The following is an 18,289-nucleotide window of genomic DNA, read 5'->3' on the forward strand; positions in this document are numbered from 1 at the left end:
TAAACTGATAATGTGAGAAATGTTGGTGTCTGAATACATTTTGGTTTTATTGTATATTTTATGTTACATTAAAGACTATGTAGTGTTATTTTACATTTGATTATTCGGTTTCTGTACCTGGACACCTACAGACTTGAAAACAACGTGAACTCTTATAAATAGCACTAATAAATAAAAAGAACGAGCATACAAATAAAAAATTTCAAACAGGGCCCACTGGTACAACCTTCACCGGGGCCCCGCTGACCCCAGCTACGGCCCTGCCCACTGGATAACGCAAGGACATCTCTGCCAAAATTTTGTCCACATGTTTTCAGAGATTAGATTATAAAGTTTACTAACTGTTTTTCATATATTAGTGCTATGACCCAGAATCTGCCCCACCTAAATTAACGGTAAGGAGCCACTAATGGTGGTGTGTTTTCTCACATTTGCAATGATCTTGTGTACTGGAAATGCATGTTCTAGATAAGGGAACACTTCCTGTCTCTTTTCGGTTGAGACGTGCAGCACAGCCACCCTGAAACTTTGATGAAGGATCAGAAAGATACAGACAACACATCCTGAAAGACAAGACCAGAGTAAGTCTAAAAACATATATTCACTTTTAAACAAGCACAGTGGAATATCAAGATGATGACATTAGTATTATTTAATACTGACTTTCGTTCTTTCTTTCTTCCTTTCTTTCTTTCTTATAATAATAATAATAATAATAATAATAATAATAATAATAATAATAATAATAATAATAATGCATTTTATTTATCATGTGCTTTTCTTAACCCAAAGCACTACAATTATGGGCATGTAGAACAACAACAAACATAGGTTTCATAATTCATAGTGCAACAACATGCATAATACAATAACAGCAATAAACACACAATAAAAAAACTGTATAGACATACTCAGTTACTGTAAGCAACTCTAAAAAGGTAAGTATTTAAAAATGTCTTAAAGCAATTCAAAGTAGGAGAATCTCTGATTCTGGATGGTAGAGCATTCCACATCCTGGAGCTGAGACAGAGAAGAAGCTAAAATAAATTGTTTTTGTTTACAAGAAGACACCCTGTTCTTTCTTTGGATGTCTTGTATGTTCAGATATTCATATAACTAAATATATTCAAATTCAAATCTAAAAAGGGTCATAGTTCTATACTTAAAGTATGATGTAAAGTTCACTTAAAGAAAACTTATGAGTATACTTGTATAAAACTACTAAACTAGTAGTTTACTGAGAATATACTTCAAAGTGTACACAGTATTTAATTAGTAAACTGCCAGTAAACCTATAACTTCACTTTATTATAACTGCATAAATGGCTGCCCACTGTTCCGGGTGTGTGCTCACAGTGTGTGTGTGTGTGTTCACTGCTCTGTGTGTGTGCATTTCGGATGGGTTAAATGCAGAGCACAAATTCTGAGTATGGGTCACCATACTTGGCTGAATGTCACGTCACTTTCACTTTCACATTATATCAGTTTATGTGCCACTTTTGTTATAGGAATGCTATTGGGATATACTGTATTTTGACTTCCTAACACTGATGTAATTTCTTTAGGTTTCAATGTTAAGCAGTTCCATCTAAAGAGTGAAACTTCAAATTGGATAAAGAGAATGACAAAGAAAAAACAACAACACATATGGGCACACAACATCACCCGTACGCATCACCTGCACAAGTAAGTAAAAAAAAAAATAAAAAAAAAAAAATAATAATAATAATAATAATTAAATATAGTAATAGCAAAAAAAAAAAAAAAAAAAACTGTAAACGTAATTTATTTTGATGTTATAATTTTACAGCCAAAAGCATCATCAAATCAACTTATTGATTTGAAAATACTGTAATACTACTACTACTACTACTACTACTACTACTAATAATAATAATATATTTATAGTAGATCAAATTGGCTTCCATTACTGAGAACAAACACCCTTTCAATAGCTTCTTTACTGGCATGTATGGTTCCACAAAGAACCTTTGACATTTACAGAAACTTTCCATTGCACAAAAGAATCTTTAAAGTAAAAAAAAAGATTCTTTAGAACATCAAAGTATTCTTTACACTTACTAAAAAAGAAAGAAAAAAAACTATAAAATACTATATTAAAGACTAAAATATTGTATTTTATGATGTAAATAATTATGGTTTATTAATAATAAATGTTTTCTTTATCATTTAAGGCAATCTGTACACAATACAGATGTTCAGAAGATGCTGTCGCCACAAGTTGTTTTAAAGGAAGTACACAAATTTCTGAAAGGAACTGCTGTTTTTTCGTTGTCTTTTCCTTTGAGTATTTTGTTAATTGGATTGGAGAAGCTGACTGAAATAGAACTTTTCTCATGCCCATGCGTAGTTGAGCTAAATGCATTACTAACAGCATCTGTCTTCATTGGGCCAGCTCTTTTTATATTAACTTTAATGTTAATCCTTTTAAGACCTTGTAAACAAGAGTGCAGTCGTTGTTGTGCTGGAGTATATGATGATACTCAGCAGAACTGTCCTAAAGCCTTTGCAGCTTGTCTGATTCCACCTGTGATATGGATCTTCCTCTTGTTCCTTGATGGTGATTATTTTGCTTGTGGCATGACAGACTGGAAGGGAGTTTATGTGTACGATCAGGAGCTCAACAGGCCTTGGTGTAAACCTACTGAAAAAACACAAAACGAGACCGTGCTACGTGATTTGACTCGCAAATACATTCATAAATCACAGGTAATAAAATGTGCTGTATTAACTTTATGTAAATAAGTATATCATTAATATTATAGTTCTATAATGGAAAGAATGGAAGGGGTTAGTTCACAAAATAAAAATTAAAAAGCAAAACAACAGTACAAATAAAATGTAATCTTCAGAACGCAAATGAAGATCAAAAAAAAAAAAAAAAAAACATGTTGTAAAAGTAAAACAGATGTGAGAACTGATGTGATCCCTTTATACAGTATGATGAAACAGATTTAATTTAGGCTTTTATTTTCATATGAACATTGGTACACACCTAGACAGAGCACATCAGATAAACAGAAGCTTATAAGTGCTTGTTTGATGTGCGAGAATTGATCACATTTATCACGTCATGTGACATTATTTCTTTCTTTTCCTCAGCATGCAGGTTACGTCTGGATCACCGTCTTCAGTGTCTTGGTGATTGCCGTGGTGGGTATTTATGACTGCTACATTAGTGGAAAATGTAAATGGCGCCCACGTGGACTGTCATGCTTCTGCGGACAAACGATGGAGACACAGAGTGAGCAACAAGATTCTGGAGCAGATTCTCTAAGCCTTAATGCTGTGCAAAGCACTATACAAAACCAGGCGGTGGTCCCTCCCTCTCAGGAGGATGCACAGAATCTTTGAAAGAGGGTCATGTACATGAATTAATAATAAATGGGTAAATAATTGTCAATGGTAAAGATAGTCTAGCTACTATAAATAAATAAATAATAAGCTTTAAAAATAAAAATAATAAGCTTTAACTGGCCTTTTCAAGCTGGCACATTACACAATATATATAGGCTGATTATTCTGCCAGTACCATGATGTCTGACTTTCATGTAAACTAAGAAAGAAAGCTGCCCCCCCCCCCCAAAAAAAGAGTGAAAAGTCAAATTGCCTCAATGTGTTTTTTTTTTTTTTTTTTTTTTTTTTTTGTGAACTAACTATTAAGGTTTGAGAACCCTTGATTTAAATCAACCTGTATAAGAAAACTTAATTCAGGTTCACTTGATCTCTCTTTTTTTCTCTAGCATCACATTTGTTAGCTATCTCAGAGTACAAGTATAAACAGCAAAATGTCTTTTGATTTTACCATGTTATCCTGGTGAGGGTTAGGGTTATATTTATATACTATTTCTGAGTCAAATAATATTGGGCTTTCCTGTGTGCCTGTCAACTATCATATCTTAAGAGGGTAAGACTGTACACAAATTATGCAGAAATGATTACGCTGCATGAGTTTTAAAGATAAGGAAAAGTTTTCTTTTTTTTCACTTTAGCCTACACTTTTAAATTAACTTCATTGTTATTTATTTTTCTGTTTAAAATACATGAATAATCTGTTATACTTGCACAATTTTAACAAATAAAATCCTATTTACATCTCAAACATTTATTCAAACTACAGATCTTTACTGATCACTGGAAACAAACACATTTTTGATTTGGTTATGAATTTTATTGTTGCTGTATTACAATATCATTATAAAAATTTCAGTTAGTAATGTAATCCATTACTGTTCATTAGCTATTATAAACAGACTGTTTTTTTTAATTACTTTTAGATTACTTTTGTTAGATTGCTAACTCATTTTTCAAATTAATTTAAATAAGATAATGTTTTATTAACACCCATTCACCGCCAGGACAAGTCTGATTTTATTCATCAAAAAAAAAAAAAAAAAAAAAAGAAAGTAATATGCACCTATGATGGCTTTGATAGTGAGTGAATCTCTGGGTTATTTTAATTTTTGGGTGAACTATCCCTTTATGTTGCATAGACAGAGTCATAAAGTAGATACAAAGATTCAGTAGAACAAGAAAGAAGTAAATAAAATAAAATAAAGAAAAACAGAAAACAACAGGGACACAAAATGAATACCCGAGGCTCCTGATGATATATTGAGTACTTGTGAAGTGAAAAGTTCAGTCTGTGCAAGAAATGGAACATTATTTACAACATGATTACCTGTAATCAATATCCTCAAGGAAATCCAATTCTTTTCCGCAAACTGGTTCTTTCAGAAGGTCTTAGAATCTTGAATTTTCTTTTTTCTTTTTTTTTTTTTTTTTTTTTTGTGAACTTTCCGTTTAACACACTAAGGGACTGTTTACACACTTCTGTGTTTAAACACTACAAGTTTTTGCCATAATTGTAGTTTTTCTATGCAAACGTAGGTTCAGAGGACATCTTTTGACCATTGACCTCTTTTCATGTCAGAAAGCCACATCAAGTTAAGAAAAAACATGCCTCAAGACCTTGAGAGTTAATTCCATTTTTATCTTGATAAAACATGTAGCTTTTATTAGTTATTAATACGCTTACAAAAAGTTTTATTTTTTTTTATTTTTTTTTAAAACAAAGTGTATAAATAAAGACGTTCATTTATTGAATTGACAGGAACAAATATGTAGGCTACATCCTACTACCCCATATATACGAGCTGTGTGAATATGTTGTAAGAAACATAAATCGACAAATACATAAAGTAGACTGATTTCGATTGTTCTTTTAGCTTTTCAGTAATAGTTTTGTTATCTGCTGGAAAGATATGAGAAATGTATTTTTCAACTCTATTTGCATTCTAACTGGTTGTTCAATTCAGTTTTGTTAACCAATAAGATACGTACTCATTACTGTTTACCTATGTCATATCTGTGCACTTTGCGTGTAGCCCTCCACCTCCCCAGCACCACCTGCCTATATCTGCTATGGGGGATTGCCGCAGCAAAGCAGATCTAGTCCACCAAGACCAAACCTATTCACATTGTATTTACATTAGTTAAATTACTTTGGATAAAAGCGTCTGCTAAATGAGTAAATGTAAATAAAAATGAAAATGTAAATGTAATCGCTGACACGGTGTGGTGCGGGAGAGAAGCACATAATCGAGGAAGAAGATGAAAGAAAGTCTTTAATAATCCGCATAGGAGTAATCGATAAGGAGGCAGAAACACACATACACATTGACGAGACCGGACAACCAAACACTGAACTAAATGCATCTTATAAGGTAAACGTTAATGAGGGTACAAGACACTGACAAGACACTCCTGAACATAATGACACAATCAACACGAGACAGAAACTAGGTGACAGAAAATATGAGGAATGAAAACACAACAAGAAAGTTCTGTGGTGTGACAATCACATACAAAATGAAAGTAATTATTTATTTTATTTATTTTTTACATAGCATCCTTTTCTTAAATATATACATGCCTGTGTTTGTATATACATAATAAATATATACAGCACACACACACACATATATTAAGTAAACAAAAACTTGTATTTGGGATGTATACATGCCTGCACTTTATATGACCTAATAAATTAACATAGACTGTAAGCAGTAAGATAAACGATACAGTCTGAAGACTTTTTAATATTTCTGTTCAATCAAACCATTCAAGTGTAAATTATATCATAATTGTAATAAAACATAGAAAATAAGGCAGAATCAAAAAAAAATTGTCTGGTTTTCTGAGAATAAAAAGATTTAACACTTATTCCTGAGATTCTTGGTGCACCTCTTCCCTCCGCCTTTTTGAATATATGAAGCAATATCAAAATAATACAGCACTAGATGGGACTTTAAATATCAGATTTGTAAAATGAATAAAATTGCTAGTGTTTTATAGCAGTCTTCACTGACAATGGAAACTTCAGCAAACTGTATGTATATACAGAGCAGAAGTGTAGGTAGTGTCACGTTTTTTTCTGTCACAAGTTGTTCTCACTGAAAAACCACTTCTTTTTTTTATTTTCTGTTCAAATGTATGGCAAAGCATCCTTTAAATATTAATGCAGAAGCAGAATTTAACCACACATCGACAACATATCACTACAGAAAAGAAGAACACAATCGTAAGTCTAAAAATACTAACTTTCATTAAGATTTACTTAAAAAAAAAGTTTATATATATATATATATATATATATATATATATATATATATATATATATATATATATGTGTGTGTGTGTGTATGTATGTATGTATATTGCACTATAGTGTGTGTATTCAGAAAGGAATGAAATTAAATAAAATATTTTCTTCATTGAAGGGGATCTGTGCACCATATAAAGACATCAGTGAGACAGAGATGCCACTAACTAAATGTTTTTCTTCAGTTTTTAAGAAAATATTTGCATTTCTGAAACGATATTCTTTTGTATTCATTTTTCTATTGAGTCTTTTGTTAATCGGATTTGAAGAGTTCCTGGAAGCAAAAGTTTTTTCATGCCCGTGCAGACATGATCTGAATGTACAACTAACGGCGTGCGTCTTCATCGGACCTGCTCTCTTTATTTTCGAACTACTCTTCCTCTTTTTAAGGCCTTTTAGAGAGAAATGCAGTCATTTTTCTGAAGGAGCAGATGATGATACTCAGCAGAACTGTCCTAAAGCTTTCACATCATGTCTGATTCCACCTATAATGTGGGCCATCATTTTGTTACTCGATGGAGATTACTTTGCTTGTGCCATGACATATTGGAAGGGAATTTCCACATTTGACAGTCAGCTCAACAGATCGTGGTGTAAACCTATCGAAAAGTTCAGAAATGTGACAGCGCTTCGAAATTTGACTCAAACACATATCCATCAATCTCAGGTAAATAAAACTGTACATGTGTTTCCTGTTATCATAATATCATAATAGAAATATGTAATTAATTCCTTTCACCCCACATATGTCAGACAGGAAATTAAATTACAATGTTTCTTCTTACACATGCATATTATTTTCCTGTGCTTATGAACAGTTTAACCTTCGACAAACCTCAACTTATAGTTATTTTTCTCTTATGTTTTGTTCTTCTTCAGATATATGGTTATGGTGTGAGCACGGTCTTCATCGTCTTTCCAATTATCTGTGTGGGAATTATTGACTGCTGTGGAAAATCTGCCTGCTGTTCCAGAGCTGGACGTGGCTGAACACAAATGGACACAACCATGAACATCTATCTATCTTACCTATTATTGGATCATTATATAATATTAATGCAGCTCCAAAAGAGGAACATGCCTCATCTGCCCTCCCAACTTAATGTGATCAATTTCAAAAGCGAAAGTGAAAGTAAAAAAAAAAAAAAATGCATGCACAAAAAAAGCGATTGCATTAGCGATTTCAGATTGCACGCTTCTCACTCGAACCAGACATCCATGTGACTTGTTGGCATTATATGCTGAGCTAACAACAACACAGCACAGAAAATGAAAGAACAACTGATGCCCAGTTCCTCCGTGAGTGGTTTAAAATGATCCAGAATTTGTTGTTTTGGTCCTTACAACATAGTCCACAATGTGCTGAAAGAAGCAGTCTTTGTAAACTTGCAAAAAAAAATAATTACTAAACCTACACAAAAAGCAACATCTTTGCATGAACAGTGTTTTTTAACACAAACACACACAAACACGCACATAATATATATATATATATATATATATATATATATATATATATATATATATATGTAGTTTATCTTTAAATTATATGTAAATCGTGTTTTGACTAATTTTTATATTTACTACCTAGGCACTCTCTTTTTCTTTTTTTCCTTTTTTTTTTGGTGGATATTATAAGGTGAAATATTAGTAAGAGTGGCTAATAACATGCATTATATTTACTTCACCGATCTGGTACAATCATGAACCCAGACTGCAAACATGCTTATTGTAACATGGAGTCAGAGACGTTTGGAACCATTGGCAGTAGTTTAATATAGAATGGTCAAACAGGCAGTTATCAGAGAATAGTGTCAAGTACGTCAAAAGATATCCAGAATCAGAAACAAAAACAGGCAGAGGTCAGGGCAGGCGGCAGAGAATCACAGGTGGTATAAACAATCCAATACCAGACACGGAAAGAACAAACACTAAGAAAATGCTCAGAAATGCTAGACGAGGCTAAACAAGACTTCGCACTCATTGAGAGTCCAAACACAGTAATGGGGAACACCTGGCGGTGATTAACCCTAAGCACGGGATTATGGGAAATGGAGTTGGAAATGGGAATGGACACCAAATTCAAGATTCCTGAGTGAAGTGCCCTCTAGATTTAGATTTAGATTAGATTCAACTTTATTGTCACTGCACATGTAAGGTACATGGCAATGTGGGCCATCATCATGGGCACTCCAGGTGACGATCATGAAACGTATACTGCATTCATGAAGTATTCATGAAACAATGCCAATTTATATTCCAATCAAGAGGAATGCCACTTCATAAAGCAGTTCGTTTTCTTTAATTTTTTATTTCTGATGGTTCTGATGATGCTGTTGAATTTTTGGAGTGACTTCTAAAAGTGAAGAATTGAGACCAAACTTTCATATTATCAGCTGAACTTCCCTTAATCACCAACGGTGGCGCTGTGTTTTATATGTGTTACTTTTGTTTTGAAACATGTGTTTTGTACATTTAACTTTTTGTACAAATTCTTATTCTTTTTGCCTTATAGTTTATCTAGTGTTAAACAGTAAACTAATAATGATTGTGATTTAGTAAGAATACTCCAACATGCCAATGACCCAGCTATCATGAAACTAATGGAAACAGATGAATGTTCAACAGGTGAGTTTGCGAGATTGTAAGGAAAGCTAATTGGCCTGAAGAAGTTGATGGATCAGGAGTTTTCCTGCCCATGTAACCCTGGCTCTGACTATGACGATGTTCTTTCAAAGACCTTGCAGACGTTCATCTTCTCATTGTGCTGGGCTCTTTTTATTTAGTCTGATTCCGCCATCAATATGTTGCATGTCGCATGGCACACTGGAAGGGAGATTACTATAGTTCAGAGGTTGAACTACAGCGGTCCACCTAAAATCATTGGGGTCATTTACATACAAATTCACATTAATTGACAAATTAAAAATGGGAAAATTCACATGGGTCAATTTTATGATGACGTCTACTGTTTAATAATGGTTTTTGAAGGTAATATGCTCAGTTGTGTACCCCATTACTCCTAAAATGCAAGTGGGTTAACAGTGTGGGTATGTAATAAACAATTACATTCAAACCCAATAGTTGCTATATTAGAGGATTTATGGATCATTATAAAGTACATGTCTACTACATAGAAGGTAATGTAAGAGAACGGCAGGTCGAAGGGATGGTGCTTCTTTTATTTTATTTATTTTTACACTAATGACATTTGTATGTAGGTCTTATTTGTTTTTTTATGACCTTGTAGTCACTCTAAAATTGTCTAAACTTCATAAAAGCTGTATTATTATTATTATTATTATTATTATTATTATTATTATTATTATTATTATTATCATTATTTAATATTTTCTAAATATAAAGCTAAAACTAGTCATTTGTGTTCTGTTTATTGGATATTTTAAAATCCTGTTGTTTCTTATCAATATCTGGACCTATCATCATGGGAAATAGACCATAAGAGAGTCGAGCAAATCTAAGTGTTATTTAAGCAAATATGTTGTTTGTTGAACAACATACTGCTGTATAATTTGAGAGTGTTCTATGAATAAATTGGGACAAAACTACCAGATCTGGACGAAAAGTACACTGGTGTTACACCCCTGGACTCATTGTGTTGTGTTTTCCATCCACATGTGTTCCGTGTCCCTGTTAATTAGTTATTGCATGCACCTGTGTTTCCCCAATTATCCTGTGTGTATAAGCCCTAGTCCTTTCAGTTTGCATTTGTCAGTTCTTGATGTATTCCATGTGCTCTAAGTTCCCCATTTGGATTATTAAAGACTCTCGTTTCATGAATTCCTTGTCTGTCCCTCCGTTTTGTTTATTTTTTCCCCAGTGTTTTTCTTTACGTTGTGTCCCATGAATCCCCTCCTTCGCTCAGAATACCTCATCCTCCTGCTGTAGCAGGGGGAGAAATCATTTGGATCCCGAACCCAGACTGTTCCTTGGTACTGGCAAGCCTAACCAACTACTCGAACTATGTGGTTGGTCTGTGCGTTCTACAACGCCAGTTTGAACATCTCGTACAGAGCGCCGCCGTGTGAGGATGGTCCCTGTTATGCACGTATCACTTACGCCCCTCAAATAATTAGTAGTGCTCTTTTTTTTTTTTTTTTGTCTTCTTCAGATTCTGATTGGTTGAGCTGGGGAAATGAGGCTATAAATGGAAGGAGGCGGACCCTTTCATTCTCTCTCTTCCAGCCATAGACTTCTCCACTGCCACATCGTCTCCTGCTCTTATCTTGTTATTTTGGAGTGGGGAGCCCCAGCCTGTTTCTATTAGTTTAGTTATTTCTTTATTGTATTGCTGGGCTCCCTATCTCATAATTAAAAAAAAAAAATGTGAGAATTTTGTGTTAAAATAAAGGATTAATTTGGGATACTCCAGCTGTGTCCATCTATTATGTTATGCGTCCCTTTAAAATCCTAGACCTTTGTAGGGACCGTAACAGTTTTCCGCCGCTTTTGCTCCCACCATGAAGGAGAAAGCAGAGGATGGTATGAGTGCAGTGAGGATCTCCGCCCCCTGCATCGCGGCTGAGGGTGAGCTGAGCATGGAGCGTTGATGGAGCCAAAACTGGAAGGGGAATCTAATAGACTTATATTCTGAACTGGAGATTGAACTGCCCCCTCTCCTCTCTCCGTTGTCTCCGCTGGTACCATCCAGCCCTCCTTTGTCCATGGTTCCCTTGCCCAGCACTGTGGAGGGTTCTGATTCTCAAGTGACGACTCCAAGAATGTGCCCTTCAGTGCCCACTCCTTGAAAATGCCACCCACTCCAGCCTCTTTCACTGCTGTCATCTGGCAGCCCATCTGCTCCCCTCAGCCCACCATCATTGCAGAGCGAGGTCCGTGGGACTGCCATCCTCCAGCGTCATTGTGGTCGGAGTATCCATCTCCCCTGCCTTCAGCCTTTGAGGCCCGGACTTTGCCTCGGCCCGCAGACCCATTGGTTCCACCTCGGATCCTAGCTCCCTCACCTCCACCGTCACCCATCGATCCATCAGCTCCATGTCCCTCCAGCTCCGACTTGTTCAAGCATCGTCCTGCCATCATCTCTGGACTCCTCTCTTCTGGCTGCACCTCATTGCTCTGTCCCACCGGCTCCATTGGGCTCCTTCCTCCTGCCAGCTCCACCTTGTTCCTCCACTTTGTTCCCTGGCTCGTTGGCTCTCCGTCTCTGCCTCAGGCTCCTCCTCCACCTGCTCTGCCGCCATTGGTTGGCCCCCAATCCTCCTCCATGGCTCCTCCCTCCATCGGCTCCACCATGGCATGATTTCCTCATCTGCCTTGTGTGACAACGGCTAAATTAAAGGTAAGTATTTCTCACATGTAGTAAATTCAATGCATTTAAATAAAGATTTATTGATTTATTCAGCACTTTGGTTATATTGAGATTTCTGTTTCTCTCAAAAATTGTGATTTGAGCAGCATGTAGAGCTGGACAATGAAACCACATCAACTATCCAATGACACGTTCAGCACTGTTCAACCACAAGAGAGAGAGTTACACATGCTGCAAAATGTACAAAAAAGAGATTAATTAATTAACTAAGATTAATGCTACTGTTTTTAGTCACAGAACCATTTAAGAGTAGAAGGTGGACATATGGGAAGAGGAGGGTGCACCCCTAGTTCAAGGGTGTCCAAACCTGTTCCTAGAGGGACATCTTGGGACATGTCCTGCATTGTTTTGCTTGATAGTAATCAAGGTCTTCAGACTTGATTGAAGCTTCCTGGCAAATGTGTTTGAGCTGGCTGGAGCTAAACTTTGCAGGACATTGCCCCAATCACTGCTTCTTTGAAAGCCAATCCCATATAAATATGCAGACATCTCACGAAACTTTGCAACGTGCAAGTTCTACATTTTAAATTGATTATAGACTAGAAAGCTTGCTTGAGTACTCATAACCACTAAAAAGCTGCCACTTTTTCTTTAGTGAGTGTCTACATGATGTAGTATAACATACAACGTGCCCCAACGTGCTCGCCAAAAAATGTTTACTGTTATAGTTAAGAGAAAGAGAAGAAAGGAGGTAGGAAAGAGTACATTCCTGAAGCAGGTGTGTCACGAGAAACACAAAAAGAAAGAAAGTGAAACACAGAAAACTCTAGTGTCAGTTGAGTCACATCTTTGTTCTTAGGCCCAGGTTAACAAGTGCATTGTTTAGTCTGCATTTAAATATGACTACAGTATGTAGGGTTATTTTTATTTTTATTTTGCTTGTACAAATCATTTTATCAGTTATTTTGGTATTTATTATAAAGATAAAACAAAGCATGTGCAGTATGCAAAGTAAGCTCATTTGAATGTAAATAAGACTGCTTCCGACTTTGTATATTCTGCACACGACATTAAAATTTGCAATAGAGTAAACAGGCCAATTATTTGCTTATTAATAATAATATATACAATTATTATACATTTTTATTCTAATTGAGTAGATGGACATGAAAAAGATCCAACTGCAGGGAGTAATGAATAGATATCTATTATTGTTAATCTCTATTAAAGTTGAAACGCTTAGTGTATCTGGTAATTGATTGATTTGTGTTACTATAAAAACACAAAACAGATGTGCTGATGCGCACAAATAAAAACCAAAACATAAAATAAAGCCCAGGCCTGGTCCTCTCTCGTCTGTCACTGTCGTCGCTCCGGTTTTATATCCCTCCATCTCCTCCGTGGGACTCGAGACCTATGGGTCGAGCAGGTGTCGCTCATCTCTAATCACTACACCGGCTTCGCTCCTCGTTCCCACGGCCCTCGGCCCCTCCCCACTCGTCACATATACCCATCGCCCCTCGCAGGCCGTGGGGTACCCTCGAGACTGAGCTCTCCTCCACTCTACTGGCCCCTCTGCTCCCTCAAGGACGGCAGCCGCCCCCTACACATCATGGGCGGCCGGCATCGAGGTCGCCCGTCCCCGGCAACTCACTCCAGCCCACTGCCTCGAGCGTTCATGGTGGCACACTTCCTCGCCTGCTCGATAGCACCGCAGAGTCTATACAGTATTTTAGGAAGGAACTATACAGTATTTTAGGAAGTTTGGGAAACATTTCTTGCTTACCCTAACTTCAATTTTTGTGTGGATCATGCTTGTGCTCATTGATGGTAATTATACTGCCAGTCAAATAACAGACTGGAATGGAGTGTATATTTCAGATGATCAGCAACATGTGAAATGGTGCAAACCCACTGAACCAGTTCCACGAAAGAATGAGACCGAACTACAAGCTCTGACAATTAACATTATTGCCAAATCACAGGTAAGTCATATGCTGGAAGATTTCTCCATGTTCCTATCTTCCGAAATGTTTAGTTTATGTTTACATCATTAAAAAATGCGATGCACACAAAGTTTAACAAATACTATGTAGTAGTATATGTATTGTGCAAGAAATAAGAATGAGCTTACTAACTGTCACCCTGTCCCATATACGGGACGCCTACATTTACTTCACTCTATTACAATGACATTTAATCTACAAACATATATTTTACCAATGTTTTTTTTTTTTTTTAAGTTATGTAGGAAAAGTAATAGATTAATTTATGACAAGAGTGAACCCTCAAAAATCTACAGTATAACAGTAGTTTTGACCTTTGTTTAAAAAAAAAGACTTCTTCGTTGCCTTTTTCTCTAACACATTTTAGAAATCATCAGAAAATTATATATCAACTGAAAACTTAAAATCTCAAAATTCATCCTTTAAAACCCATTTAAAATCAGACATTGCATTACAATGAAAATAGACCATCAATATCATGTTACACATTTTTTTTCATTTATGAATTATAAAAATTTATATAAAAATTATAAAAAGTCTATGGTCAAAAATGTGAGTGACAGTTAAGGGGTTAAGCATATGTTGAATTAGAATTGAAGTACTGTCACTTTAAGTATGCATTATCATAATTGTTTTTGTATTATATCAATGCACTGAATTAGCTTTTTATCTGATTTATGGTTTCTTTATTAATGCTATTTGTCTTGGGCTTTATTATATATATATATATATATATATATATATATATATATATATATATATATATATATATATATATTCATATTTAGTGCTGCTCGCATTCCTCGCCAATGTTCAGTGGTGTCAAAAGTACTGACATTCATTACTCAAGTAGAAGTATAGATACTAGGGTTTAAAAAGACTTTTGTAGAAGTTGAAGTATCAACTCAAGCTTTTTACTCAAGTAAAAGTGTAAAAGTACTGGTTTAAAAAACTACTTAAAGTATAAAAGTAAAAGTAATGTAAGGGAAAAAATGCCATTAAGAACAAAAGCTTAGGCCGTGCCACAGGGGCCTATTGTGCACTACCCCACCTCCTCAAAAAACATTTTTCTAAAGGCCATAGGCCATAATGATTATAATGTTGTATTAAAATGTTCATGTTGAAAAATTTGGGATGCACTAGGCTTCCTGTTTCAGCCGCATATATGAAAATACAAAAATGGTGTGCACATCCCAAACATCCAATTAGGACGCAGGTGCAAGACAACTAAATGATATAGACAAATAAAGAAGTGAAGTCTGAACACTGAAAACTACTGCTCCAGAGGAATTTAATCAAGCAACGTTTCGACCTTCAGGTCTTCCTCAGCCGCATATATGCCCATTTAAAATGAACACACTTTAGTACAATGCAAATACATTAAAGGACTAGAGATATGACTAGTTGCCAATAAGTATTGTTATGGTGCAAAAAGTCAAACTTTAGAGGTATGTCATCAATAACCCTTAATGGAATGTAAATGTACATCCAAGCTTAGCTGCAGGAATCTGCGAGGGCAATGGACAAGAACATTGGTGCAGGCTTAGTAACAATTACACTTGTATGGCTGTCTATTTACAATAAACATTATAGTGCTGTCAAAATGAATGATTATTCCAAGTGAATAATCAAAAACTAAAACTGAAAAAGAAATCATAATCCTGATACCTTCTTGATTGATAGCTTCTTGTATTTGGTACATACGTCTGCTATGTCCAGTGTTCGGGGGGGGGGAACGAGTTACAAAGTTGGTAAAGCCTATCACAACATTGTCAATCGCATCGTCAATCGAAAATGCTAATTTATTCAAACGTCTCGTTACCGAACTACCTACAGTAGCTTAATTTGTGGAGGACGAAGAAAAAGCACTCATTTGGTAAATGAGCCAGTGAGAAATAATAACTTTTAAGTAGGGTCCAGTGCCTTTTCGATACTTTTAAAACGGTACTCCTAAACAGTGCCTGAACCGATACTTTAAAGGGGGGGTGAAATGCTCGTTTTCACTCAATATCCTGTAAATCTTGAGTACCTATAGAGTAGTACTGCATCCTTCATAACTCCAAAAAGTCTTTAGTTTTATTATATTCATAAGAGAAAGATAGTCTGTAACGATTTTTCCCGGAAAAACACGAGCGGCTGGAGGCGTGACGTGTAGGCGGAGCTAAAGAATCACGAGCGCCAGTAGGCTTTTGCGTTGAGAGCATGTGGAAGCTGTGACATTACTGTGAGGAAAAAAACATCATCCAAAACAATCTATGGCTTACAGTCAGATTCAGCCGTTTATTTATGATCCAGAATCAGATCCTGACGCTGAAACTGAACGAGAGCAGCAGCAGCAACGACTCGCTCCGAGCGGGGCTCGAACCCGGTCTCCGGCATGGGAGGCGGACGCACTAACAAGGAGGCAGAGATATTTGAAGCAGTTTTACTCACCGCCTGCGGTTCCAACACACGATCGTGACCCTTTTTCATTGGGATTGCATCATCCTTAAGAAATAAACGATACGCAAATCCGGCGTCAAACTGGGCCTTGTTTGTAAAACAAGCATCTTCGAAATGCAGGGAACAAACAAAAACACTTGCACAACTCCGTTGATGCTTTGTAAAAATAAACTCCATCCACTGGTCCCTTAATGCTGTTTTTTCTTTGGTAATCTGTGCAGGGTTGTCTTGCCCTGGCAACCAAAAACACACTTCTTTTGTGACTTTTCGCGACGCTCTCGCTCTGATCAGTGAAGTCTGTTGTGCTCTCAGTGCTCTGCTATATGGGAGCGCGTGCTCTTCCGGCAGACGTGCCCTTAGGACCCATATAAGGAAATTCCGCTCCATCTAACGTCACACAGAGCCATACTCGAAAAAAAACTTTCCGAAACTTGTGACAAACCGTAAGGAGTATTTTGGGAACAAAAATACTCCTTCAAACGTACAACTTAATTTTTGAAACTTTGTCCATGTTTAGCATGGGAATCCAACTCTTTAACAGTGTAAAAAACTCAGTATGCATGAAATAGCATTTCACCCCCCCTTTAAAAAAAAGAACCACAAAAAAAACTATGGATAACCTTAAAGAACATTACAAATATTTAAAATAAATCCATAGCTTTCAGCTTGGATGCTCTCATTTCCCAAGTTGTGCTTCCCTTAATCTAAGGCTAATAAACGTATTTCACAATCTGGGTCATTATTTAATACAAAACCACACATAATATTTCTACTGTATCTCTGTCAATCACTCTGATATTTAGTTAAGATGAGTGCTGTCTGTCACTGTCTTTTATCAGTTCTGTGAATTACTGTATGCTCATTCTTTATAAAGTAGCAAAAATGTCGTTTTTAAAATACAGTACTGTGCAAAAGTCTTATGGAAAAATTAGTATTTTCACCCCAAAAAGGGTTTTAAGCCAGTTATTTATATCTTTTGCTGCAGTGTGTCAGTAGGAAATATCAGTTTGCCATTAATTTTAATAATAATCTAGTGCGATTTTGAATGCACAAGCAGCTTGACAACAGCAAAATGAATGTTTGGAAATGTAAACTGATATTTTATACTGACACAATACAGCAATATATATAAATTACTGGCCGAACACCATTCTTTTAAGTGAAAATACTAATGTGTCTAAGACTTTTGCACAGTAGTGTATGTATAAAGTACGTATGATTAAATTAAGTATATTTAAATAAGTGTAATTAAAGTATGTGTTCGTTCATATGTGTTAAGGGCTAGATTTTCGCTGGAGGAAACGGCTGTGGTGTGATGAGCGAAAACTTTACAGATGAGAAACCGAGTGATTATTAAACACATACCTTGTGTCCTCTGTTTATTTAAGTGCGCATGCGCTGCTCCATTCGCGATCTGCGCCTCTGTGGATTGAAGAGCGCGCTGAAAGACGGGAGGAGACCGGTCTGACGCTGGTTTCATGTGAAATTTAAGGGCACTGACTCTGAGGCGATCGGATACCGGTTCCAAACCCAACCCTACTTTTAAGAAATATATATTTTTTGATAAACGAGCCCAAAACTGGCTATGTCCTTGCTGGAGTGTGATGTGATTTGTGTCATGTGCAGGTGCGATGGATCACGTACAAACCAATAGGGTGTCAGAATGGTATATGTTTATACTTCTCATCCAACCACAGTCAAATTCACTGCTTCCGTATGGCGCGATTTATCTGGGTACTATAGTTTTTTTTTTTTTTTTTGAATGATGACACCCGGAATGAAAACAAGCCGAAATGAAATAGCAGTAACGAAGCTATTTTTAAAATGTAAGGAGTAGAAAGTACAGATACTTGCCTGAAAATGTAA

At 36.0% G+C, this 18,289-nt stretch overlaps 1 protein-coding gene across 2 annotated transcripts; it reads left to right on the plus strand.

Annotated features, from left to right (window-relative positions):
• The first annotated feature begins 339 nt into the window (after nt 1-339).
• On the plus strand, nt 340-8,151 carry LOC113040172 (calcium homeostasis modulator protein 5-like). 2 transcript variants are annotated; one of them, XR_003275160.1, is made up of 6 exons: nt 340-581; nt 1,566-1,686; nt 2,609-2,730; nt 3,124-6,604; nt 6,804-7,352; nt 7,565-8,151. XR_003275160.1 is itself a non-coding variant. In XM_026198465.1 (4 exons), exons 2-4 carry the CDS (start codon nt 1,622-1,624, stop codon nt 3,373-3,375), a joined length of 852 nt encoding a protein of 283 aa, XP_026054250.1. In that variant the 5' UTR covers nt 364-581; nt 1,566-1,621; the 3' UTR covers nt 3,376-4,050. The 2 variants fall into 2 exon arrangements, 1 of the variants encoding a protein (XP_026054250.1); XM_026198465.1 differs by lacking the exons at nt 6,804-7,352; nt 7,565-8,151 and having other exon boundaries at nt 364-581; nt 2,196-2,730; nt 3,124-4,050.
• Nucleotides 8,152-18,289: the final 10,138 nt, after the last annotated feature.

Source organism: Carassius auratus, chromosome 22 (genome assembly GCF_003368295.1).
Source record: "Carassius auratus strain Wakin chromosome 22, ASM336829v1, whole genome shotgun sequence".
Taxonomy (NCBI): Eukaryota; Metazoa; Chordata; class Actinopteri; order Cypriniformes; family Cyprinidae; genus Carassius; species Carassius auratus.

Coding starts and splice junctions, on each gene's coding strand:
- LOC113040172 (XM_026198465.1), top strand. CDS start 1,622: ATGACAAAGAAAAAACAACAACACATATGGGCACACAACATCACCCGT. Junction 1,687..2,195: donor CGTACGCATCACCTGCACAA/GTAAGTAAAAAA, acceptor TTATCATTTAAG/GCAATCTGTACACAATACAG. Junction 2,731..3,123: donor AATACATTCATAAATCACAG/GTAATAAAATGT, acceptor TCTTTTCCTCAG/CATGCAGGTTACGTCTGGAT.